Source organism: Pocillopora verrucosa, chromosome 3 (genome assembly GCF_036669915.1).
Source record: "Pocillopora verrucosa isolate sample1 chromosome 3, ASM3666991v2, whole genome shotgun sequence".
NCBI lineage: Eukaryota > Metazoa > Cnidaria > Anthozoa > Scleractinia > Pocilloporidae > Pocillopora > Pocillopora verrucosa.
Window position 1 is genome coordinate 30,636,223 of NC_089314.1, and position 24,186 is coordinate 30,660,408.

Consider the following 24,186-nt stretch of genomic DNA (forward strand, 5'->3'; position numbering starts at 1 on the left):
GATCTTACCGTCCTCACAGTGTTCTCCTTCATAATTCAAGGGACAAATGCATTGTCCCTCTACACAAGTTCCACCATGTTGGCAAGGCTCAGTGCAGTCATCTTCGTGATTGAAAGAAAAAAAACCGCAATTTAGGTCAACTTATTCAGAACATCTGTAATTAGGTGCCACAATTTTACGGTTTTTTTGCAAATAAAAAAAATATAGCGCGATTGATAACAGAAGAAAATCAAATAAAAAGAAAAAAACGCACTCAAACCCAGGGGTTGTGGCTTAACAGCTGGTTTCAAGGGCTCGTCGTGGAAACCATTGGAGGAGAGGGTCAATTCTGATTGCGCAAAGACACCTTCTTTAGCATCCATCCAGTCATTGACAGGGAAATCAAACCTTCTACCTTTCATATCCTTGACAGAAATCTGAAAGAAACAACAAGATGAGTATTGAGACTTTATGCAGCCATGAACGTTTTAAGACGCGTATATTCCTTTCAAATGTGTACATTTCAATGAAAGCATAAAACCATTCAGTTCACCGCCCACCTTTTCCAGGTACCACTTCTTCGATTGTCCAGTATTGTACATCTCCACAAACACTTTTGTAATTAATCCGATATCGGAAGCTGCGACTCGGAACGTGTCAAGCCTTAAAAGCGGAAAGAAAATTATGAGGGATGATCTTTCAATATCCTCTGGTATTATTGGTTAAATACTCCCAGTCGTAATGCACTTACTCCAAGTTTTCGCTGAGGGAGCTTTAGTGCGAAAATCTTAATCGCCAATAATCGACAGTTATCGTCGATTGAGTAACTGTCCACAAAAAAGTCACGCCTTTGGAGCAAGAGATTAGTTTACAGTCTCTTGCTTTGAACAGGTGCTTGTACGAGACATTGCGAATAATCCGAGAAGCCTTCAGGTGCAAGAGCAGATTAAATCATAGACCTCGCTGTAGTTCACCAGACATCTCAAATGAAGCGTTTTTGCACTTTATCAACCGATACAAGTTGTAGTACAAAGTTAGCTTACTGTCCTGTCCTGAAGTGCCTTACTCCCGTGGGTACATTGGAAGTCAATTGAATCTTGTCAGTAGAACCTCTGTCGCCGCCAAGTCGGAGAAATATTTTCCCATCGGTACCTCCCTTGTATTTATTTCCAGTCTTGACTGAGACTGTGTAGTAATACGCTGAAAAATAAGGCGAAAATCATTGCAGCTATGTATCGAAATACTATAAATTTGCTGAAATTTCCCTTTTAAACATTTCATAAAAAGCATAGAGTCAATTGAATTCTCAGAGCCCGGCCCTTCAACACGTTTCCAACATAAATCTCCACGTTCCCTATACACGAACTCTATAACCGGCTTAGAAATGCTAAGTTTTCTTTGACGAGTTTTCATTTGATAACGTTTTCCCTTAATTGGAAATGGAAAAATACTACAGGCTCTCCTTGAAAAGTTTTCTTGTGCATGGTAATTCTGATCTAGTTTGGATGAAGGATACTTTTCGAGGAAATTGTTTGAGGGCTTCACAAAAATTATACGGCCAATTCATCCGGCAAACAACGTTTTCCTCAAAAGCTCCCCAGGCAGGTAAACCTGGCTCGTTTAGACGCGGCTTAAATTATTCAATACTTACGAGGATTTGTAATGGTGACGGGAACGACTTTATCGGCGTCTAAATCGGGTTTTATGCTCATCATCGGTAAGTCGTTTAATCGAAGTGGTTCCTTAAACGGTTGGGAGAGGGCGACAAAGTCAGCAGACTCCATTTTGTACTTGGAGAACTTAAGGTAAAGAGATTTTCCGGAGGGAATGGCATTAGTCTTCTTCGTTCCGGGAATAAAAATCTCGGCATCCTTTCCAGCGTTGTTCGTGAATTTAATGTAAAAGTAATATATAGACCCGTTCAGAGTCGACTCGCGACCTGTTGGAACATCAAAGAAAAACGTCATTAGGGATGGTGTACTGACTCAACTTAGGTTACACAGAAAAGATCACCATAAAGACAAGTACTGTATTAGGTCAGCGAGCGAGCGAAACATTTGGTGAAATATCAACGAGAGGATGATTAAGTTTGATAAACCGTCCAAGCATATTTTGAAAAGCTGACCTCTCTAACAATAGCCTTTAGACAGAAGAGAGGGGTAACGTACATAGCATCAAAATTTAAAAACCTATTCTAACGAATTATTATCTTTATCAACTTCAGGTTGACTATCAACCAGCCAGGATATTCCTAACGAAGGGCTAACGCTCGAAACGTCAGCTTAGAAACTCTACGGTTGCTAATCAACATTTGTCAACTATGTTGATAAACCAAATTATCCTGTTATACTCCCCCAACGACGTAGCACCACAATTTCTTTAGAAACTTACCGCCTTTATTTATTTCTACTTAATCGATAGAAAGTGGCACTTCTTTTCCAAAAATCATGGTAAGAATTCTCCAAATGACTGATTGACCAATGAACGAAAAATCCAGACATCATCAGAATTTAACATACAAAAAACTGTGTCGCATGCTGAACTTATTATAGGATTGATCAAAAAGTAACATTTACTATCGAAAAAGGTATTTACCTTTACCAAAGCACGACTTTCGCGCATCGTCCCAGGTCATCTCGTCCGGACACGTCATGGTGTGTGGCTCGCCTTTATGACAATGGATGTAGTGAGTAATGTCGGTTGGGTCTTTAAACAGTCCCTCAGGCTGAAGACAACGGACTGGTAAAAAGGGAAAAGAAGGATACTGAGCATTTAACACATTGATCAGACGCATTGGTGATCAAAGTTTCTTGGCTTCTTTAATAACCGGCAGTTATAAAGAGAGTGCTTGTGAGAACAAAAGACCAGGCAGTTGGCATTGGACTCCAAATTCGTTTTAAGTTTTGTTGAGCTTAGCTTCTCTTGGACTTGATGAATCGATCATTTTCTTAACCGCGTTGTCTCGCATATGCGATTACCGTTCTACGCCTTCGGATGTTATTATGATACATAGCTATTTATATGATCTAGTCAGTTTTACTGCTATCTTGCCAACTTTCTATTACAAGCTAACCCTCTCTATACCGTTTTTCTTCACGATTGTACCGTCTAGGAGGTCAGACTAAATTCGAACGAATTGTAACCTCAAGTGGCCCTTTGGAAATATATATTTTCTTTGCGCTAAATTTCTAGATTTTCGCTACCTTTTATACAAACAGATACACATAAAGAACTCACAAGCTGCAGTTATTGTGACGAGCTTGATGTCATCCTTATTAGGACTGGGCACCACTGTCACCAGACCTTGCTGTCCATTCACCAGTAACTTGTCCCCAGGCGCCCACGGATTTTCGACTCTAAACTGGATAGGAATGTCATTCTGTTGGCCCTTCTCTTCAAAATTCAAATCCAACGTCATGTGAGGTTGCACGGTGTATCCTTCGTTTTTATTCTGTCCTTTGCTTGGTATGACTTTCACTTGAGTACCAGCTTTATTGTCAAAACGAACTTTGACGAAACGATTTGAAGACGACGATTCGACTAACAAGACAATATATATCAAGTTATAAAGTAATCCTATTACTTCGCTTTGTTAAAGAGCTACCGGAAAATAAAATCCTGACGACATATTACTTCATTACTGATTTGAACCTTCATGCTAGATTTACCAATAGTAAATGACTCATAGGTAGCGAGAAAAAAAAAAGGAAAGAAGAGTACCAAGACTCTTACCATTGCTTGAGAAGTATAGGAACATATCTTTGGCACTTTCAGCTGGGACCTCGGCATCGAAGAACGCCAGCGATGAGGCGACCATCCTTGTGTAACCGTATGGTGTTCCTGCCGCATTGCGCCCCACGATAAGCCTGGTGTATGAATCTCTATCATGTTCCCCCTCTTGGGGCATATAGCCTCTCGCTCGGGTGACCTCTGTACCGTTGATATACAATGCAAGGCCGTTTTCACGTGCCCACGTCACCATAATATACTGCCATGCATTAAGGGCAAAGTCTGACTCAACCTGTTGAAAAATTAATAAGATCGAACCATTAATCATCGAGACCGGTGAGAAGAAAAGCTTGTTGGGGAATTAATATAACAACCTACCCGCCATACTTCATCCGGGACAGACACCACTGCGTACAGTTTGCCGTCCTTCACGAAAAGCGTGAAACCCCGTGACTCCTTGTTGGAGCCACCGCTGTCTACAATGTAGTGAGGCTCGTCCTTGTAACTTTTGGCTGCGTCGTCAAGCTTAATTCTTACACCGAACGTCAGACCAGCGGTACACTTGTCTGGATTGCTCAGGCATTCACCTTAAATGAAAGCGACAATGGACCATGTAAAGAAGGTGCAATAACAGAGTTACTAACTGACTGACTTACTGAGACAGAGAGAGAGAGACTTACTGTCAGTTACTGACTAACTAATTGGATATAAATAGCCTTGTTACCTAAATAAATCGACTACAATTTTGTATTCTCTATAACCTTGTTGATTAAAGAGATGACGTCAACAATGTTCAAAACAAAGGTGTAACCACGGAGCGCAGCCGAGTGGTTTCACTGCTCATACTCTCTAATCTGTTTAATTCAACGGTTCATTCTCGAGATTTTCCACGGCATAAGGCAAAGGGGACAGTAGCTCCACCTATCCACAAGATTTATCTCCAGTCACAGTTTAGAAGCATAGGTTCACCAAACAGTTGTTTTTCAGTCGCTGTGTGTCACTCACCTTCAAAGTCGCCCATATCCAGCCAGGAATCATTGCCATTCAACAGCAGCCCCCCCTCCAGGGGAACTATAGCTCCGTGGGCCTCGGGCACGGGATCGTCTCCGACAAGTCGACCATTCTCTACTTTGTGTAGCGGCCACATCTTCTTGTAGCGCAATTTTGGTGCTATATGGGAATAAATCGTATTTTATCAACTACTTTTATTGTTGAACACGATACAAAATTTTAAACAGAAAAGAAACACGTTCATCCTTATAATAAGACATGTACAGTGAGGACGAATTTGTAAAGCTATTATAAAAATTTAAGACACGCTTAGTTGGCTCCAATGGTTACTCTTAATTACTAAAAGTAACGTCAAACACCGCTGCTCTATGCTTTTCCGACCGAAAAAGTAGGTTTTGCTTATATTTCCAACTGAACTTACGTGCCACAGTTACAAGCAGCGTTTTACAAGGCTTCCTTCCATCTCTGGGAGTTACAGGAAATGCTTTATCAAAATCATTGATTCTCAGATGGGTGTTGGTCTGTTTGTCTTCAGCGATGAAGTACACAGGCTTGATAGGGGCACCGTCTGTTGACATGGACATTAGCGTCACCTCCAGGGTGGAGTCCGGCGCAATTTCAAACCCTTGGGGGTTACCCTTGTCTGGCTTCAGAAGAACAGGTCGGCCAACTTCATTTGTGACGCACAAAGAAGCATAATATATTTTAGCAGATACTGCAAAGGAAGAGAACGGCACAAGAGTGAGCGATCGGCTTTCAACCTGAGGGGCAAAGTCTGTTCGTCATTTCGGCCCTACAATTGATTTCCATGAATAATTCCAGGTCTCAGCTCGTTGAAAACATCAAAGAACACTTATAGCTTACGGACACAACAAGTTGAAATACTTACACCCACTCCAAAAGAATATGTAAGCAGCGTTGACATCATCTTGCGCTAAACGTCCAGCAAATGTTGTGAAAGAAGCCATATCAAATGCTGAAGGGTGGAAAGGACCGTTATTTCCAACCTCTCGTCCAATCACAAAGTTGTCCTTGTATGAAGTGACTGAGGTCAGGGGCACTGGTTTCCCTGTGACATTGTGAACGCGGAGGTCTGCGTTGTAATACATTTTCATTCCGTCTTCCTTACTCCAAGTAACCATAACGTACACCCATTTATGCATAAGTTTCGGGCTTTCGACCTACAGTATCAATAAGAGTACAACTCAGTTTGTGACAAGAAGAGTTCGTTGGAATAAAAGAAAAGTGAAATCAAATACTTAGGTTCGACGTCTCTCAAATGAGTTTTTCACTTTGGGTTGCGCTAAGTTGATGGCTATGTCGAGGCTGCATTTGATAACCAATTTCTTTGACGGCGTGGAAGTAAAAATAGTCTTTCTTTAGCGAGTCTTTTCAAAGACGGACACTGTTTGAACAAGGGCTTTGGTCGAAAAAAATTGTAACTGGTTTGAGGGTATCTGCTTCAATATATTTTTTTCAAATATAACTCCTAACTGTTCAGTTCGTTACCACAAATGACCGAATAATGGCAAAAACTTGATTTTGACGTCAATAGTGTGCAAAATGAGCTACACTATACTCTCTCTTTTGTGTTCAATGCTACACCTTCGAAAACTTACCATCCATTCTCTATCAGCATTCCTCACCAAAGCAAACAATCTGGGTCCTCGAGTAAACATGGAAAAGCCACGCATGCGCCGGTTGTGAGCACCGGTGTCCACAATGTATCGCAGCTCCTCATCCCTGTCTTCCTTCTCAAACCTAAGTTTTGTACTAAATGTAAGCCCATCTGCGCACTTCTCTGTGTTGACCACACAATCATCGGCAGGGACCTGTGCTACAGCATGTGAGTCCTGTCCGTCAAACGACAAACCCCCGTCGACCAGTTTCATGTCTCCATGTGTCCTCAAGTCGGGGTTGCCAGGAATGTCCTGGGACGTTGAATGAAGCGCATGAAAAATAATGCTGCTGCTAGAGAGTTTGTCAGCCGGAGGAGTGTGTCCCACCGGAATATGGCTGTCTTCAAATGACAACGTCGACCAGGAATGGACTGGCTTGATTTTAGGCGCTGATGAGAAACAAGCGTGTATGATAAATTACATGTTCAGTGGAAAGAAGGATTTTGTTGCGTTTAATCACTAATCAGATCATTCAGTTACAAGAAAATAACTTAAACATTACACGTGATCCGATCGATCCGAAAAAATATCGTTTATTCTACTGATAAAATCACAGAATACTAAAACATTTAAGCAGTACATCTCTGGCTCCAACACAGTCGTCATCAAATCGCAGGCTAACCAAACAAGTAAACAAACAAACAAAATTCGACTTACCTGGTGCGGTGATGGTCATATTAATCACCTCATCCGGGAACTCTCCAGGTGCAATTGAAACCGTTTTCACATCACCATCAATTTCTAGGTCACTCAGAGTTTCCAGATCCTTTGCTTCAAATGTGACGGGTTCAGAGAGAACTCCGCTCTTGGGAAAAATCATAGACACCTTGAGGTATCCATTCTTGGCGACAACATACCCTCCTTTTCGGCCTCTCGACGGTGTCACCCTAATTTCACGACCAACCTTATTATGGAGGAGCAGTGTAATGTATCGCTCTTCAGGGCCCATGGGTCCTCCTTCTAGCAAGGAGAAAAATAGATAAGTCTCAGATATCAAGTTCTTCATTTTCAATCCATTCAAACATTCTCTAATAATAACAATAAAATTAGTACTAACGATAATTATCAGGATAACTATGATAATAAAACAAATAATAATAATAGTAATGAAGGCGTTATGAAAGAATGAGATGCGACATAAGTGTGAGTTTACAATTTATCAATGGTAAGTTAAAATCTAAAAGCCAATCATGTAGTTACAGGAGTAACATAAAAATGCTAACCAAATATCAATTTACAAAAGCTCGTTAAATCGTTCAGTTTTGACTCTGGCGAGCATGAAGTCATGGCCCTTATCTCTGAGAGAGATTCATTGGAAGGAACTCAATTAAACAACGCTTGACCCTTTTAGTTCCATTCTATTAAATAATTTCCGTATTTCTGTTTCTTGCACTGTTGTGCAAATGAATGCATAAACAAGCGTTGTAGTTGTCAGTGATAGTCTCTATAATCCATTATTAAGTAACTTTGAATCGAATTGAAAGCTCTCAAAGTTACTCCGAGACAAAATTGAGAGCTAAAAAGAAGATGAGAATGGACATATACTCACTCAGAGGAGATATGACGATATCAGTAACTTTTTCTTTAATCTTGGCGGGTTTCACGATAATGCTCTTACGATTGTTAATCATCATTGGTAAACGAGAATCAGGATCAAAGGCTTTTAAGAGTAAGGGCTCTGCGCTCTGGAACTCGCGCGTGATCTTCATAATGGAGTCACTGTTAATGTGGAAACCCTCATTGAGACCCTTATAGCTTGGTGCTATGATGGACTTTTTGCCTGCACGGTTCTTGACTTTCAATGTCACATAGTAAAGCGACGGTTTTTCAGCGATGTGCTGTCTGGCTACGGGCACTCCTGATTTCTTCTTTCCCGTAACTGAAGGGAATTAATAAAAACAAATACCGAATTACATGCATGGTAAAATATCAAAACAGTTTAAAATAATGACAATAAATTAAGAGTTCGTGAAGCTAGTCGTTTGTGACTCTCCATTCCCTTTGTGCACATAGAATAACCTCAGACATCTGTCCAAACGTTATAAGCGTAGAGGCACGTGATATACAGTGCTTATATAAACTGATTGACCAGTCCGGATATAAAACCTTCAAATAAACAATTAGATTCTGAACGAACAATGTAGTAAAAAAAAAATCCTCGTTAAATGGTAAAGTAGACCACTAAGTGAATGGTAACCAAGTAAATGAACAAAACTACGGCTGGACCAACGAACGTGTGAACGAATTAAAGAAGGAACTAGTAAACTAGCGAAGGAACGAGGGGACGAACCTACGCACGAATTACACAACAAATACACAAACCAATGAGCGAACGAAATAACTTACGGATGGACGAACAAGGAAACGACTGCAGAGCAAAAACAGACGGAGCAGATAAATTTCATAAAATTACTCCCTTTATCTGTAATAAGTCATTTTTATCACCATTAACTTACCCTGGGTTCCAAGAACTAACTCTGTCTTCTTATCCTTCGTAAGCTGCGGCGTTAGAGCCTCCTCCATATGACCGTTTATGGCCAGCGGTGTTTTGCCGTCAGCTGATGTAGCCACTAGTGTCACAGGCTGAGCAGACACGGTACCTTTCGTGATATCCATCATGAAGTTCTTTTTTACTTTCCATCCCTGGGCGGGGTTATTGTCGCTTGGTTTGACTATCACGTCTTGTCCAGCCTTGTTCTTAAAGCGAACACTTAAGTAATACTGCTGTCCTCCTGTTATAAAAAGATACGTCAAATTCTATTAATATTACTAATGACGGTCTCGGGGCATTGGCTGGAGATACTATATCTAATTGTGCTGTACGATACTGATCTTCTCCGGATCCTCTTTCCCTTAGTAAATAGGTCCAGGAAAAAACAGACAAAAAAAACACTACCAAATTAATCAAACACAACAAAACAAAAAACAGAATAAACAAAACAAAACAAAAGTGTTAAGTTTAAAGGTTGGTTTTCACCAGCGACAGAGTCGGAGTTGTAATTGGAGTCATTAGAGCGATTATGAATTAGAAGAAATCCAAAATCGAAGTCGTTGGCGGAATGTAGGCAATGCAGAATTGGAGTCGGTCCGAAGAATTCGAACGGTTCCATTTTCTTCCGATTCCACATAGTACTCGCAAACTTACGATCCAGTGACTTATGATGAGTGACGGATTCTGTACTCTTGTTTCGATTCCGTCGGTTTGACTTTCACCATATTGTTTCGCTCCGCACTACAGATTACGACTTCGACTACGACTCCGTCGTGAGAGGAAACCCACCCTTAAATTCACCACGAGGCAGGATGTAAAGTTAAACCACAAACCTTGCGACATCCCTGGTGCCAGAATCTCGAATGTCTTCGGTGCACTTTTAACTTCAGTTGGGATAAGTTCAACCTTATCCTTGCCATTAATCTTCATCAGCTGGGTTAAAGTCTGATCCATGACCTTGAACGTGATGGCCGAATTTCCGGTGGTTGGCTTAGTAAAAGACACCATGAAGCCTTTTTTGACAGGGAATCCTTGAGGGGGATTATTGTCACTTGGCATGATCACCACATTTTTACCTGACTTGTTCATTATCTTCATTGAAATATAATACGTACCAACGGCTGAAGTTCCTACAACGAGATATATAGTACACAAATATGCTTAAATGCAAACGAACGAATAAACAAACGACGAAATGAAAATACAAACAAGACAAAACAAAACATACAAAAGGGCTGACTTAAGAGGTTATTTTTTCTCAGTTAGGGGAATTAAATTCAGGTTCTTTTTAACCCAAAATTTACTTAAGACATTCAAAACTTTTCTCAAACACAGAGCGTTTTAACCGTGAAATAAAACTTAAATGAGAAGCTGTTAATAAGTAAAGCTTGAATTTATGTGCTCAATACATCACTCATCGAAAGATGTCGGACACAGCCTATAGGAGACCTGTCCAAGTGAGTGTCAAGACTGATATGGGGGTTGCTTCAGATTAACAATGCTATCCTTTACGACAAACAGGTGCAATACTAATCACAGTAGCATGTGAAAGTTATTAGTTTAAATCCATAGGGAACCGTAAATGATCCTACCTCCCCCTTCACCGTTTATCTTCTCCTTGGAGATAACCAACACGAACGAGCCTTTACGAGTCAGTTCCGGGGAGACTGTGACTTGGTCCTGATTGTTCAACAACAGACTAACAGCTCCGGCCTTAGCGCTGAAAGTGACCGGTTGACCAAGAGACACTTCTTTGCGAACATCCATTGTGTACTTTTTAAGAATCTGCGAAGAAAAAGAAGGAAGTTCAAAATGAAGCAGACACCAGCACAACTTTCCGTTTTAGTCTACTCCTTTCCCAGTGTAACTTAAAGTGTAATTTAATTTTTGTCAGCTCATTACCCCTGGGTCCTGACACAAGGTGGGTGGAATTAGCTTCTGAGTGCGAGCAGCACTCAGCGAGCAATCCGTCGGAGGAAAGAGGAGACGCAGTAAACAGTAAGAGCTTTAGATGCACTACCTCCTTGGAAATTACAACTTAAAATTCTCAAGAGATTTAGTGTTAGCATACCAATCCTCACCTGAACACCTTGAGATGGCTCTTTGTCGCTTGACATGAGTTGCACATCTTGGTCAAACGTATTTTTTACTTGCAGTTTAATTGTGTTCGAAGCAGATGCATCAAACATGCCTAAAATGACAAAATTAACTTTGCTTAATCAATTTCCTCTCTTTTTGAAATCGTTATGGAAAATTCATGTGCGAATTTCAATTGCAAAAAATGTCGCGTCTCTCATCTCAAAGCCTGTGTTCTGGAACTTGCAGTCAAGTTGCAGGCCAGGTGATTTACGATATCATACAAACGTAGCTATTTTCAATTCTTATTTGTGTTGGTCCCAAGAGAATTATAATATGTATTGTAAAACAAGCAGCGGAGGCAATTAAAGCAAACAACAGAAAAACACGAAGGAAAAAAGAGCAAGGAAAATTCTCAAATACGACAAAAGCTACATTTATTCGTTTCCTGAACTTTCTTTTGACTTCTCCAGCACCCTTTCATTAGCCCCTTGATGAGACCCCAACAACAAACGCCAACACTCACCACTCCTAAAGTAGAAGGTGTACACATTACGCATCATTGGCGGCGACAAATATGTGTTGAATGATGAGAATGTTCCAATAGCAAACTTAGCAAAATGGCCTTGGCCTTGTACGTCCCGTCCAAAGCACAAATTTGGTTTGTTCGTGTTAAGTTGAAGGTCAAGGTCTTTGCCGGTAGAATCAGATACCACTTCAGAACCATCAAGGTACAGCTTGAGGCCAACATCATTCTTCCAAGTCATACTAGCGTAACACCACACATCGGGGGAAATTTTAGTTTGCACCTGAAAAGCACATAACGAATCACTTTATTCGAACAGTACTTTCCTAATGTGGATTTCATGTAATTCATCTCTACAAAAAGAGCACGTTATCCACAAAATGAAAACTTGCCAATTTTATGACATATATAAAACTGGAGAAATCGATGAATAAATAAACAATATTAAAAAAAAAAAAAAACGAGGACGCATCTCATCTTTCAACATCTTTCTCACCTTCCAAGCCTTTTTGGCTGTGGCAAGTTCAAAGAAAAGATTGCCATTTACGATGTACGCCGACACCCCACGTGTGGTTAGACTGCGGGCTCCACTATCAATAATGTACTTGGGTGTAGAGTACGACATATCTTCTTCATCAAACTTCAGCTTAGCACCCATAGAGAAGCCGTTCACACACCATCCCGGGTCTTGTAAGCAGTCACTTTTTGGTAGGGAGGTGGTAGCGTAGGTACCCAGTCCGTCAAATGACATTCCACTACCTTGAATGGGTGTGTCGCCAAATAAATTGAGAGGCGGTGATCCTACTATTTTCTCGTGAGTTTTGAAGATGAAAGACCAGGAGTGAAACGGACTGACTGGACTGGCTAATAAAGAAAAATATAAGATCAAGGGATAAGTCGTTAGTTATCGCCGGGGGGAGTAGGACGATCTGGGAGATCACATGGTTTCAGGGGGGGACAGAGGGGGGATAAGTCGTCGAAAACAGAGTTTAAAGGGGGGCTGGGGGGGGGGGAGCTGCCAAAGGAGTCCCTCCGAACCACGCTTTTTGCTGATTTCGTTCCTTTTTTTCTTTTTCTAATCTTTTAAAGACCCAACTGAAAAACAAAGAAGCCATTCTTTTTCACAGCAAACGCTGAAAATGTTCACTGTGTCGCAAGACAGCTGAAGCAAAATATTACTTTTATCCGTTTGCCGGTCGGTTATACGTAGTTCACGATTTAAAACTATTTAGGCAAAATACTAAAATTTTGATGAGAAGAGAAATCAAACCTGGAATAACAGCAGAAGGAATAATTCTGGCAGCTTCGTCGTTATTAACTCCTGTGGAGATTAAAATCACGCATTACCAGTAAGCAAAACAGATATTTTCCTCTTCATAAATTATATTATCAGTTTTCATTAATATTTCTGTTACGATATAATATATATTTGATATCTATATTTTTCCTTAATCGACATAAGCATGTACATGCAACCAGTGCACCAATTCACCTGACGGTGAGAGAGTGACATCCATGACGTCTTCTTGTGAATGCAAAGGGTTTACTTTCAGCCGTGCCACGTTGTTAAGGAAAAATCTCGCCAGTGTATTGCCGTCGATGGCTGTGAAGAAGACGGGACGTTTGGAAACCATTGTTTTCTCAATCGTCAAGGTGGAACCTTTTTTCACTAGCATGCCGTTCGGTGCTTGGTTGTCGTTGGAGAAAATTAGCGCGTCTTGCCCAATGTTGTTGGTCACTCTCAGTGACATGAAATATTTCTCTCCTTCTCCTTCAGATCCTGAAACAAAAATTACAGAGCCAAGGTAAAACCTTCATTGTGATTATAATTTCATATCCATGATCACAAGTGACCTACTGATTAAAAACTATCCTTTCTAACTATGAGATAACGTTCTAAAAAATAAAAGTTGTTTACCTTGTAATATGGAGGTGTTTAAAAGTACAAAGCAGATGTCTCAGAAGAAAAGGTTTACAAGAAAGTAACGATCGCTAATCTTTTCTTTTTTCAAAAAAACATTACAATCAAATCCGAGCATTTGAATACAATTTTAGTCCCCGAAGGAGAGGGGAAGAATTTAACGCAACAATCTTCAAAAGCTCACATGCCCGGGGGTTGCCCGGGGGGAGACGTTGAGGCTTCAAATTGATCGACGCATAATTTCCTCCAGTTTGAGGAGTAACACGAATGTTTATCAATCAATTTTCCAAACCTGAAATAACTTTGATGATATTTTTTTCATTACAACGCATCATTTTCTTCCCCGTTTTGCTGTTAGATCAATCTAGAAAGCTTCCTCATTTTATATCCAGGCGAAGAGAATCATTTTAAGGAAAAGGTTACTTGAAATGAGATTGCACAGAGTGGATAAAATCGTACTTTACCTTGTCTCCAGAAGTAACTGTAAATGTGAGAAATCGTTTTCGGTGACAGCTGTCCTTTGAAAGTAGAGATTGAACCCAATTGAAACTTGGCCTGTGCGCCCTGATTGACACTGCTGCCTACAAAGAAGTTTTGAGGTTTTGCAGAAGTCTCGTGATCTCCGCTGGTGCCCAATAAATCTCCATCCGCCAGCTCACCATCGGAGTAGACTTGAAGACCAGATTTCCTACTGAAGGCGCCCATGATGTAGAACCATTTGTTTGCGTAAACGGGGATGGAGGCCTGTTTGGAAAGAATAAGGACGAAAAGCTAGTTTAAGGAAACCACCACATTTCTTCTCTTCTTCTTCTTCTCTCTCTTTTTCTTTTTCTTTGGGGGGTATACATGAAGTTCAGCACGCACTAGGATGGGTTTGTGACGCTAATTTTAAATTCAAATAAAGAGTTTCTCATTTAAATTTAGTAGAAGTGCATTTACCTGATAAACCGCATTTGATGTAACAATCTTGAAATAGAGCGCATTCAGCTGCAGAAACATGCCAACTCCCTTGTTACCGTTGCTTGCACCAGTATCAACGACGTACTGTGGCGCGTTTGATGTCAACGACATGTCACTGAATTTCAGCTTAGCGCCAACAGCAAAGCCATCAACACACATGTCTGGATCAATGACACATGCTGTGCTGGGAAGCTGTCCACTCAAGCAGCTCTGAATACCATCGAAACGAGCCCCACCCGGTACTGCTTCCAACCCTCCCACAATCGACAGTGGTGGGTTGCCAGGTACTTGTTTATCATTCATTGATGCGATTATCCAGGAGTGAGAAGGGTTAACTGGAGGTGCTACAAAATGAAAAGGAAATATTATTTTAGTTTCCTTTAATGCAGAGAAAAACGTCGTGGCTTAAGTAAGAGAGGCCAGAGTTAGCAAGAAACTCTCAGTTGTCGTAGTAACCGGAGAAGTTAGGTAGAGAGGCTTTTGACACATTCCTGCAACAACCAGAAGAATGGAAATAATTCAGGAGCGCTTTGACGTTGATGGATCAACCGAAAAGTCGTCATTTTGGCATTTTAAACCAGACTGTGCCGACAAAAAAGCTATCGTGAGTATCAGCAATGAGAACTTTCAACTTTCAGCTGCTGCCGGTATCTTGAGGCACGTTTGTGCTCAAGCTTTCTAGTTGATTATGACGAAAGGAAGTAAATTTTGAGCTTCACCTGAAACGCTGGACTCTTCCATAGCTCCACCTTTCAAAGAAAGAAAGACAAGAAATAAATAAAGAAACAAACTAATGAAGGAAAAATAAAAATCGGAAAAATTAAACGTATCATGAACTCACCAGCATTGATTACTGGTTCCGTAAAAGGCTGTCCTGGAAAGTGCAAATAGATAAAAAATAAAATCAAGAAAAGAATGAAATTCAATAACAGGAAAATTCGAAAAAGTAATCAATTAAATTGAAAAATAAAATTTAAAAATAAAATTTAAAAAAAATCAAGAAACAAAAAGGTGCCAAAAATATTTTTAATTTCAAGGGAAAAAACGCCTTAAACAACGGAACAATTCTTCTCATTCGAGAGTCTCTCTCCCGACATTTTGATGCTTTTCTCAAGTGCTGACATTTCAATAAGTTGCTCAAATGCTGAAATTTTAACAGATTATCCACCTGAGACAAAATAAAGCACGACAAATGATTGGAAAAAAACATATTCACTTTTTCAATAAGAACGCATGAGGCTTTCCTTTAAAAAATGAAGGAAAAAAACATCTTGAAATGTGGCTACCTTCTCCAGTTATGGACACTTTCACATCTTGCAAAGGCGACTTGGTTGGCGTCGCAGAAATTTCCTTTAAACCGTTCAAGTATAATGCTTCTTTACTCCCATCATCTTGCGCAGTAAAAATTACCGCCGAGGGCCTGGATACGGCTTTTTTAATCTTCGCTACCACCCCGGCGTTAATAGTGAAGCCCTGGGACGGATAATGATCTGACGAAAACAGCGTTAAATTCTTTTTCGAAAGGTTTGTTACTTCCAGGACGATGTAAAATTTGGCTGGAGCTCCTGAAAAGTAAGAACGAAAAGTTTCAAGTATTTACTCAAGCAGTTATAGAACTATACCTCATCTGATGGTCTTTGAAAATACAAGTAAAAATCGTTTAAGGGACACAAGGAAGGGCGAAATGAAACAAGCGGCGGATCCCCTAAAGGTTTTGATCATTAACTGCTTCTTATCACCTACCTGAACCGTCATAATCTTTGTAGAAAGAAGCGACACTGCCTGTGTGAGGTGCCGGGATGCACTCATCAAACACAGCCAGAGATTTCATAGAAAATTTGGCAAAATCTGATCCAAACACATTGGGTACTCTCCCGCCAACACAGAAGTTTGTTTGTGCAGCGTTAGTTGGTCTCGCCGGCTCTTGTTTGCCTTGTGCGTCTGTTGCTTTAAGAACTTCATTTTGATATAACGACAAACCGTCAACTTCGCTCCATGTGCTAGTCAGGTAGAACCATTTGTCAAATTCTAACGGAGCTGACACCTAGGTAAGAAATCATTAAATCATGTTTAAGAAAGCTGAGCTGACAATCAGGCTAACTATTGATGACGGCCACGTAACCCGTGAAATATAAGGGAGCTATTGCAGAGCGCGATCGTTGGGGTCCTGATAGCCGGTTTACACGCCACGCCATACTGGCTATGTAGGTTACAACCTTTTCGTCATAGACCTCTTTCATCGATGCTAGCCTAAAGATGATTATTTTATATACATGCTTCCTCTTAAAAGATTCCAGGAAAACTCTTTCCATTCCCATTTCGAATTGTTTACATCTTACCTCCCAAACTTTCTGAGAAATCGCCAATTTGAAATATATCTTCCCATCTTTGACATACATAGACACACCGCGGGTCTGGGAGCTTTGAGCGCCAGTGTCAATCAAATATCGAGGCTCCTTATAGTCCTTCATTGACTGGTCGAATTTCAGATTCATACCAATCGAAAGCCCTTTCATGCAGAGTGCAGGATCCATGACACAGTCAGTACTCGCCATGTCCGTCGTAAGAAAACCGGACTGCCCGTCAAATGCCACCCCACCATCGCTTGGTTGGACAGTGCCGTGTACTCTGAACGCTGGGTTGCCTTCTATGAAGCCTTGTGGCGAAATTGACTTCAGCCTCCAAAAGTAGATATTTGGAACTAGATATGGAGGTAAGCAAGTTGTATACAAGAAGCTTAAGCAGAGATGTCTCAGTGGAACGAAATGAAGTTTACCTTTGGACATAGGTGCTGATTAACAATAGCAAATCTCGATAGGCTATATATTGCGACTAGTTCATGGTGAATAGTGCAGTACACGAAGGGGTAAAATCACAAGTCAGGATGGGATGTCAGAAGGGAAGGTCGAAATCCGATGTCGTAAGTTAGGGAAATAAAGGTAAAGATCGAGGTTTGATTTTCGTCCATTTTAGCGTAAAGAGAGTATAGTTCTGCTGCCCCTGTCGGCGTCGTGTGAATCACCAATTTAGTCATTATAAGGCTGACGACCACTTCGTTGATTACTTTAGCAAATCATGTGCATTAACAAAATCGTAAAATACGTCAGTAAAAGTCTCAAAAAGACTCACCCGGAGGAGTATTAACCACAATACCACCGTCTGGGGCGGCGTCACCTGTAACAAAATAATTGTTGCTTTTTTTTATTATCAATATAATTGTTATTGTGACTGTCGCATTAGCACTACAACGCAATCGTCTTGACTTGAAATAAGGTAAAGACGAGCATTCCTAAATGAAGAGCATACTTGCTCGTGTGAAAGTAATTTTGATACAAAAAGACTTTTCAGTTTGATATTACAGAAACGTGTGATTTGTCATTGTTGATGTTTTTTTTCACCTTTATTTTCCAATTAAATTTCCAAAGCATAAAAAAGCTTTAGTTGGAAACGTATCACATCAATCCTGCAGGAAGGTATCTTACTCTTAAAGTACAAGAACAGAAACAAAAACGAACAGATAAACAAATCAAGCACCTTTTCTGCCAGTTATTCTTAACAATATGGGATCTCCAGTTGCTTTGGAGGGTGAGACTATTATTCTCGGTTGGCCATTTACAAGAAGTGTCTTCTCCTCGCCGGGTATCACAGCATGCAGGGACATGTCACTCGGGTTGCTGACTTCTTTAGTGATGATACTTGTGTGTTCCGGTTCTAGTTTAAAGCCATCAGGGGGGTCATTGTCACTTGTAAGTATTCTCATGGTCACGCCTGCCTGGTTTTCCACAAGGAACGACATGTGGAATCTTGGGGGCGGAGACAAGTCATCTGCGGAATCAAGCAAAAGTTTGTTGACACTCTGGGTTCATTTTACCCTCGATGTTGAGTGTTTTCCTCCTTTTGGGCAAGGTAATGTGATATAATAAGTTAAAAGTGCATCGAGGTAATTTAAATGACAATACACAAGGTCCATATCAGCCGATAAACACCGAATCAAAGGCTTTAAAAGTCGTTTATGGTGAAAGTATCAACAATTTAAATCCTATTTCGTAGAAATCTGCGATGTTATGTGGTACAACACTGATGACTCACCACCAGGTTTCACCAGCTTGATCGAGACGTCAGTGGCGTCCTGTTCGAAATCACTGGGCACTATGGTGATTTCTCTCTCTCCATTCAACAGGAAAGGCTTGTCAGTGGACATGCCCCACACACGGAATTTCACTGGGGATGGACTCTTAAGCTTTTTTACAAACATGTTGCACGTTTGACCCTTCAGAGCGAAGCCGCTGGCCGGTTGACTATCGCTTGCAGCGAGTAGAACATCTTCTGCTTCAGTGTTATTTACAAGAAGAGTTACGTAGTACAACTTGGCAGGTTGGACGGCGACTGCAGAGAGAGATCAAATCATTTAGTGGAATTGCCTATTTATACTTTCAAAATAAACACCGTTGAAAAACTTAACAAAAAGTGACTTAAGTGGCAAGTATCTTCAGACCATTGAACATGTCTCAAAAACAGAACAGTAGCGCTTTCAAAATATATTGCTCTGCAACAGACTTTTCTTTCCTCTAACATGTAGACAATTGGCGACAAAATGGTTGACAAATTACTACTAAGATGACAAAATTCTTGACTTATACCAATTTCATCCTAGATTTGCTTATTCTTTCTCCACTTCCGCTGAAAAAAGTTGTACTTTGTGACCTGTGATTATAGCGCGTCACATGGAGGAAGGATTTGCTATGTCAAGATGGGGCAATTACATTTTTTAAACAGCCGTAACTGTAGCTGCGCAAACAAAAGAACATTGATCTCACCATCGTTATTGTAGTACTTATACACAGAATACGCCGTTTGAGCCTTCAAGTGGTTCTTGAAGACCACAAAGGATGCGATATAGAAATTTGTAAAGGACACTCCATTCCCTCCAACGTTACGTCCAACACAGAAGTTATCGTGCTGCTTCCAGTCCTTCATGTTCTGAACACCAACCCCTCCCTTGTCCCGCGCCTCTTTCTTGCCGTTTATGTACATTCTAAGGCCAGATTTCATCCGCCAAGTTGTGATAAGATAGAACCACTGGTCTGTAATCGCGTCCGTTTCAGCCTGGGGAGAGTCACAGAGCAGAACGTGCGGTCTTTCTTTTTATCTGTCTATTTATGATTACTGTGATTGGCATCGTTAATAGAATCTCGCATAAAAATGTCTTAGGTAAACTTAAGAGTTAAGCATTGCAAAATTGAAAGCTAGGTTTCGCAGTGATATCATAAATCAAATTCTGCGAAAACCCACATAATCATCTCAAACACAAAGTATCTAAAAATACAGTGAGTCGGGGACTGTTATGAAGAACTCAACAAATACCCGCATTCAATCCTTTACAAAGATAAAAACAGCGACAACGACATTAACACCTACCTTCCATCGAGTGTCATAAGTTGCAATTTCCATAACCAATTTTTTATTCAACAAATACAGCGAAACTCCCGGCGAATTGACGCTCTTCTCCCCAGTGTCCAGTATATACCTGGGGTTGTCATAGTTCAGTACCGCCGCAGGGAATTTCAGCTTCAAACCAAAAGAAAAACCGTCCAAGAAATCACCAGGATTTACCAACGGATCCTGGCCACTCAAATGAGAGCTGAGATACCCTGAAGCGCCATCCAAGAGGAGACCCCCCTCAACACTCCGAGAATTGCCGTGTACCTGGAGAGCTGCCTTTCCAGGAATAAGTCCGTTTGATATGACAAAGAATGACCAGTACTGACTGGGGGACAGAGCAGGCATTACTAAAACGAAAGGGGAATATTAACATAAAATGTAACATAACGTAGCGGCCATTAACCGCCCTTAACAGTAGTGCCTTGAACCGATTTAATATCCTATACGGCATTTTGGATAATGAATTCGACCAAAGAATGGTAACAGGAAAAAAAGACGTCCACATAATTTCAGGTTTCCCTGATTCATTTTTCTTGACCTTGCAGGTTACAAAAAGGCAGGAAAAAAAAAGAGAAAAAAAACAATTACGATAACGTAAATAATTTGGAAAAAAAGCAAAAACAAATTTACCTGGTTTTTCACCCATACCATCTGTTGAAAACAAAAAATGTAAATTAGTTTCCAGTGATATAAAGGGATTCTCAAAATTAATCCAATTAGGACTTTCTTGCACTTCGGGGATTGTTAGTTTGAGTAAAAATTAATGCAGAGGATAACATTGCCGCATTTCTAAGTTGTTCAAAGCTCAGCTACGCATAAATAAACCTGATTTCTTCGCTTGTCAGTAAATTTTTGAAAAGTAAATTTGACTTGGGTGACGAAGTTGATCCGGAATAAAAATTGTTTTACTGTACGTTGCTCAGTGAATGGTCGAAAAACTCCCACAATCCTGCCAACCAAAAAGAAGCCTTAGTAAAACCAATGGTGACCTTGCTACTCGCGTTTCCTTTGCTATACACAGTATGCATGTTTGCACTTTGAACAGTCACTGACTGTTTAGAGCATTTTGGTTTGGGTTTTACGACCACCTAATAATGTACAAGAAAAAATTAAGCGCTTCTGATTGGCTGAAAACGAATGCATTCTCATGTAACATGAGTGCAAGGTTGTAGAACGAGTGCAAATCACAAATAGTGCGCGCACACTTTCAAAATTTCGTTTGCTTTGACTTTCTATGATGTTTTTCTGTGATGTACATTATTAACAGGTAAAAACATGATTTCTTTTGTAATTTGGTGTACCCTGCGGGCTCGTGCAATTTAGTTGTTTTTGAGAAATTCACTCGTGCTTATTAACACCAAACTGCACTCGAAAACATGTTATTACCTATACAAAACACAGTCTAACGCTGCATCGGTTTACAATTCAAAATAATCACCTGATATAACCAGAGGCATCACAATCTGTTTGGTGCTCGGAGACACACTAACACTTTCCATTCCGTTTATCAACAAACGTTTCTCCGTTGCAGAGTCCACAGCATAGAATTTTATAGGTTTCATGTGCGTGGTCAGTTTGCTGACTGTTAACATACTGTTTGGCTGAAGATCGTCACCGTTCAAGGGTTTGGCGTCGTTTGATACAAGTATCACTTGGCTTCCAGCATTGTTTGTTACTTGAAGTAGTATTGAAAACTGTTGAGGCGGCGGGAATATTGGAGGAACATCTGACATGTAAACAAAAAAAGATAACACTAAAACATTAACATCACAACTTTAAAGGGGCTTACCTTTTCTTACATTTCATAAACTTGTTTAATTGAGTGAGTGATCGATTTTCTGATCGGTTCGGCTGATTGGTTTCTTGACTGACTGAATGGCTGTTTGACTAGTTAAACAATTTATTGAGTTGTAAATAATTGATTGACTGATCAACTGATTGATAACGTGCTTAAATAAATGACTAATTGATCTAACGATCAATTGAGCCATTAACTGATTCAAGATTTGGCCGGCGGACCAACCCACTAACACTTACATTTGTCTGTTATGTTCACAACTTGCCAAGGGCCGGGTTTTTCTTGAGGAATAATGATCAAGCTGGGCTGATTGTTGAGAACACAAGAATGATCCGTAGCCTTAGCCCAGAATGTGATGGGAGACTTGTGTGTGACATTCTTGGTTATCTGGACGATAGTTTTCGCCTTGATGGTAAATCCTTTAGACGGTTCCTTGTCGCTTGTTGTGATGTTAACACTCTGCGTTCCGTAGTTTGCAAAACGAACGCGGATGAAGTAAATTACAACTGGAGAAGCTGATGAAGCCAAAAAAAATTATGTTAGATCGTTCTTCTAAACTGATTCTCTTCTATTGATGTGGTCGTTTTAGTCCTGCCTGTCTGTTTTCATTTCGTCGGTCACTCCGTCATTTCATCAAGTTTGTTTTTCTATCGTATGACTGCACACCTGTCCATCTCGGCACTTCCACCCGAAGTACTGGCAAAAAATTGAAGAAACTGCGTATGTGTCTACCACTTACCATTGGATGTCACCGTAATAGTGATAGGAGCTCCTTCGTTAGGTAGGGGTTTAAGTACTAGACTTGATTTGTAGTTGATGAACAACTTCTTTTTCAAATCTGTCTTTAGGGACGCTTCAAAGGTTATAGGCAGTGGCGATTTAATTTTCTTCTTGATCACAACGATTTTCTTTTTCAGGACAACAAAACCGCCAGGGGGATCGTTGTCTGATGGTATGAGTACGATGTCAAAATCGTTTCTGTTTGTGATTCGAAGTATTATGTAATACCACTTGTTGGCAACTGCAATAAAACGAAGGGCAATAGATCAAGACATAGAAAAGAAAACTGGTTATTTTCAATGAACTTCGATGTTGCCTTTTAACCTTGAGAGAACTTGAGAGTAGCCAGCCTTCAAGGTGAAGACGACAAATTTTCGTGTCTTTACAAATCACATACACTTTGTATATCAAATTATAGGGGTTTGCCCTTAAGTAATACCTTGACCTCAGTTTCTCTCGATCCCCTATCTCAATTAGATTAGTCTTGAACTTATAAGCTATTAATATATATTAATAGCAGAAGTTTAGTTGACAAACTGTCGTCGAAAATATTGACTTTGAACACAAAAGGTGAAAAGGAAGCGCAATAACTGGCAAGGAGCATTTACTAATACATATAGGAATCGGGAGAGAACATTTTTTTGTTCTCTTTCACATCGCAGGAGCACTTCAGAAATTGAATGGGAGTGTCCCTCAACAATTTTTTTACTCACTTGGATTTCCAATAACCAAATTTATCGGCACCACATTCTTGTTTTTAACAGGCCTCAGGGTTATAAGTTGGCTACCATTTATCAACAAGAACTGCCGTCTACTGGCTTCATCTACGACAGCAAATTGCACGGCTGGCACGTTCGGTTCTACCACAGGAACGTCTTTGGATATCATGGCAATAACATTGGCATTGATTGGCATGCCACTTGCAGGATCGTTATCACCAGGAATGAGAAGAACTTTCTTCCCAGACAGATTCGAGATCTTCATCTTAATGTAATAGTCAACGAGCGGTTGCTTGGACACAACTGAAATCGAAAGCAAAGGACAATATTAACTTGTTTATTTCAAAGGTATTAAAATTATGGCAAGTCGAAACATAATGGAATGCAGAACGCTGCCATAAATGTCACGTGTTGAAGAGGTCTTTCTCTGTACCAGAATTCCTCTCATAAAACTCAGACACGATTGAGAGCCATTTCATAATAAATGAGCCGAGTCTTACTAGTTATGAATCTTAACTTCTTAATTCTATGAATTTTCTTTGGCAGGGGGACGGAAGGTGAGGAAGGCGAGAACGTGGCTTATAAACTTTTTTTCTAAGCTTTTCTTTAATTAAAGTTTCCAACTACTGGTTAAAATGTTTCGCAATCCGATAGTTTTTGACTTTAAAAACATAAATCCTAAGTGCTTTACCCCTGGTCCGAATTTCCAATCTTCCAAAGCGGTTCCATGAAAAATCAATTTAACTTACTGTTTTTCCAGAAGAACGCGAAAATCTTTTTCACCCATTCCTGGTTGACGTATTGCTTAAACACAGCTGTGGACGACATGTACAATACGCCACACATCTGTTCAGGCTTCTGATTCAGTCCACGTCCAACGACGAAGTTGAGTTTACCATTGTACACAGGCGGTGGGGCTGAGTTAGCCTCACCAGCATGAAGGCTGGTCTTCAGATTACTGTTCCCGTAAAACTGCAGTCCCTTTTCGGGATGCCAAGTTATGATGATGTAGCACCAGAAATCAAAAGCTGCTGGCGTTTTGACCTTGATAGAACGCATAAAGAAATTAAAGAAC

The 24,186-nt window shown here is 40.3% G+C and overlaps 1 protein-coding gene across 3 annotated transcripts in view; it reads right to left on the reverse strand.

Moving 5' to 3' along the window:
- Positions 1 to 24,186, reverse strand: part of LOC131774603 (uncharacterized) — a 49,697-nt gene that overhangs the window by 9,190 nt on the left and 16,321 nt on the right. For 2 of the 3 annotated variants that reach the window (XM_059090659.2, XM_066164594.1), the window contains exons 30-70: positions 23,861 to 24,155; positions 23,106 to 23,414; positions 22,352 to 22,633; positions 21,852 to 22,127; positions 21,253 to 21,540; positions 20,445 to 20,465; positions 19,791 to 20,161; positions 19,190 to 19,478; positions 18,462 to 18,758; positions 17,907 to 18,197; positions 17,502 to 17,546; positions 16,712 to 17,073; positions 16,116 to 16,416; positions 15,659 to 15,937; positions 15,214 to 15,246; positions 15,092 to 15,121; positions 14,352 to 14,716; positions 13,877 to 14,156; positions 12,984 to 13,271; positions 12,762 to 12,812; positions 11,988 to 12,355; positions 11,492 to 11,774; positions 10,971 to 11,080; positions 10,482 to 10,674; positions 9,723 to 10,019; positions 8,855 to 9,130; positions 7,948 to 8,277; positions 7,056 to 7,358; positions 6,339 to 6,787; positions 5,609 to 5,900; positions 5,141 to 5,434; positions 4,714 to 4,878; positions 4,087 to 4,295; positions 3,712 to 4,000; positions 3,217 to 3,519; positions 2,575 to 2,718; positions 1,631 to 1,918; positions 1,023 to 1,179; positions 540 to 642; positions 254 to 416; positions 9 to 101 (exon numbers count right to left, since the gene is read on the reverse strand). In XM_059090659.2, coding sequence (XP_058946642.2) covers positions 9 to 101; positions 254 to 416; positions 540 to 642; positions 1,023 to 1,179; positions 1,631 to 1,918; positions 2,575 to 2,718; positions 3,217 to 3,519; positions 3,712 to 4,000; positions 4,087 to 4,295; positions 4,714 to 4,878; positions 5,141 to 5,434; positions 5,609 to 5,900; positions 6,339 to 6,787; positions 7,056 to 7,358; positions 7,948 to 8,277; positions 8,855 to 9,130; positions 9,723 to 10,019; positions 10,482 to 10,674; positions 10,971 to 11,080; positions 11,492 to 11,774; positions 11,988 to 12,355; positions 12,762 to 12,812; positions 12,984 to 13,271; positions 13,877 to 14,156; positions 14,352 to 14,716; positions 15,092 to 15,121; positions 15,214 to 15,246; positions 15,659 to 15,937; positions 16,116 to 16,416; positions 16,712 to 17,073; positions 17,502 to 17,546; positions 17,907 to 18,197; positions 18,462 to 18,758; positions 19,190 to 19,478; positions 19,791 to 20,161; positions 20,445 to 20,465; positions 21,253 to 21,540; positions 21,852 to 22,127; positions 22,352 to 22,633; positions 23,106 to 23,414; positions 23,861 to 24,155 — 9,862 coding nt within the window. The remainder of the gene's footprint in view (positions 1 to 8; positions 102 to 253; positions 417 to 539; positions 643 to 1,022; positions 1,180 to 1,630; positions 1,919 to 2,574; positions 2,719 to 3,216; positions 3,520 to 3,711; positions 4,001 to 4,086; positions 4,296 to 4,713; positions 4,879 to 5,140; positions 5,435 to 5,608; positions 5,901 to 6,338; positions 6,788 to 7,055; positions 7,359 to 7,947; positions 8,278 to 8,854; positions 9,131 to 9,722; positions 10,020 to 10,481; positions 10,675 to 10,970; positions 11,081 to 11,491; positions 11,775 to 11,987; positions 12,356 to 12,761; positions 12,813 to 12,983; positions 13,272 to 13,876; positions 14,157 to 14,351; positions 14,717 to 15,091; positions 15,122 to 15,213; positions 15,247 to 15,658; positions 15,938 to 16,115; positions 16,417 to 16,711; positions 17,074 to 17,501; positions 17,547 to 17,906; positions 18,198 to 18,461; positions 18,759 to 19,189; positions 19,479 to 19,790; positions 20,162 to 20,444; positions 20,466 to 21,252; positions 21,541 to 21,851; positions 22,128 to 22,351; positions 22,634 to 23,105; positions 23,415 to 23,860; positions 24,156 to 24,186) is intronic. The other variant, XM_066164595.1, reaches the window with a different exon arrangement.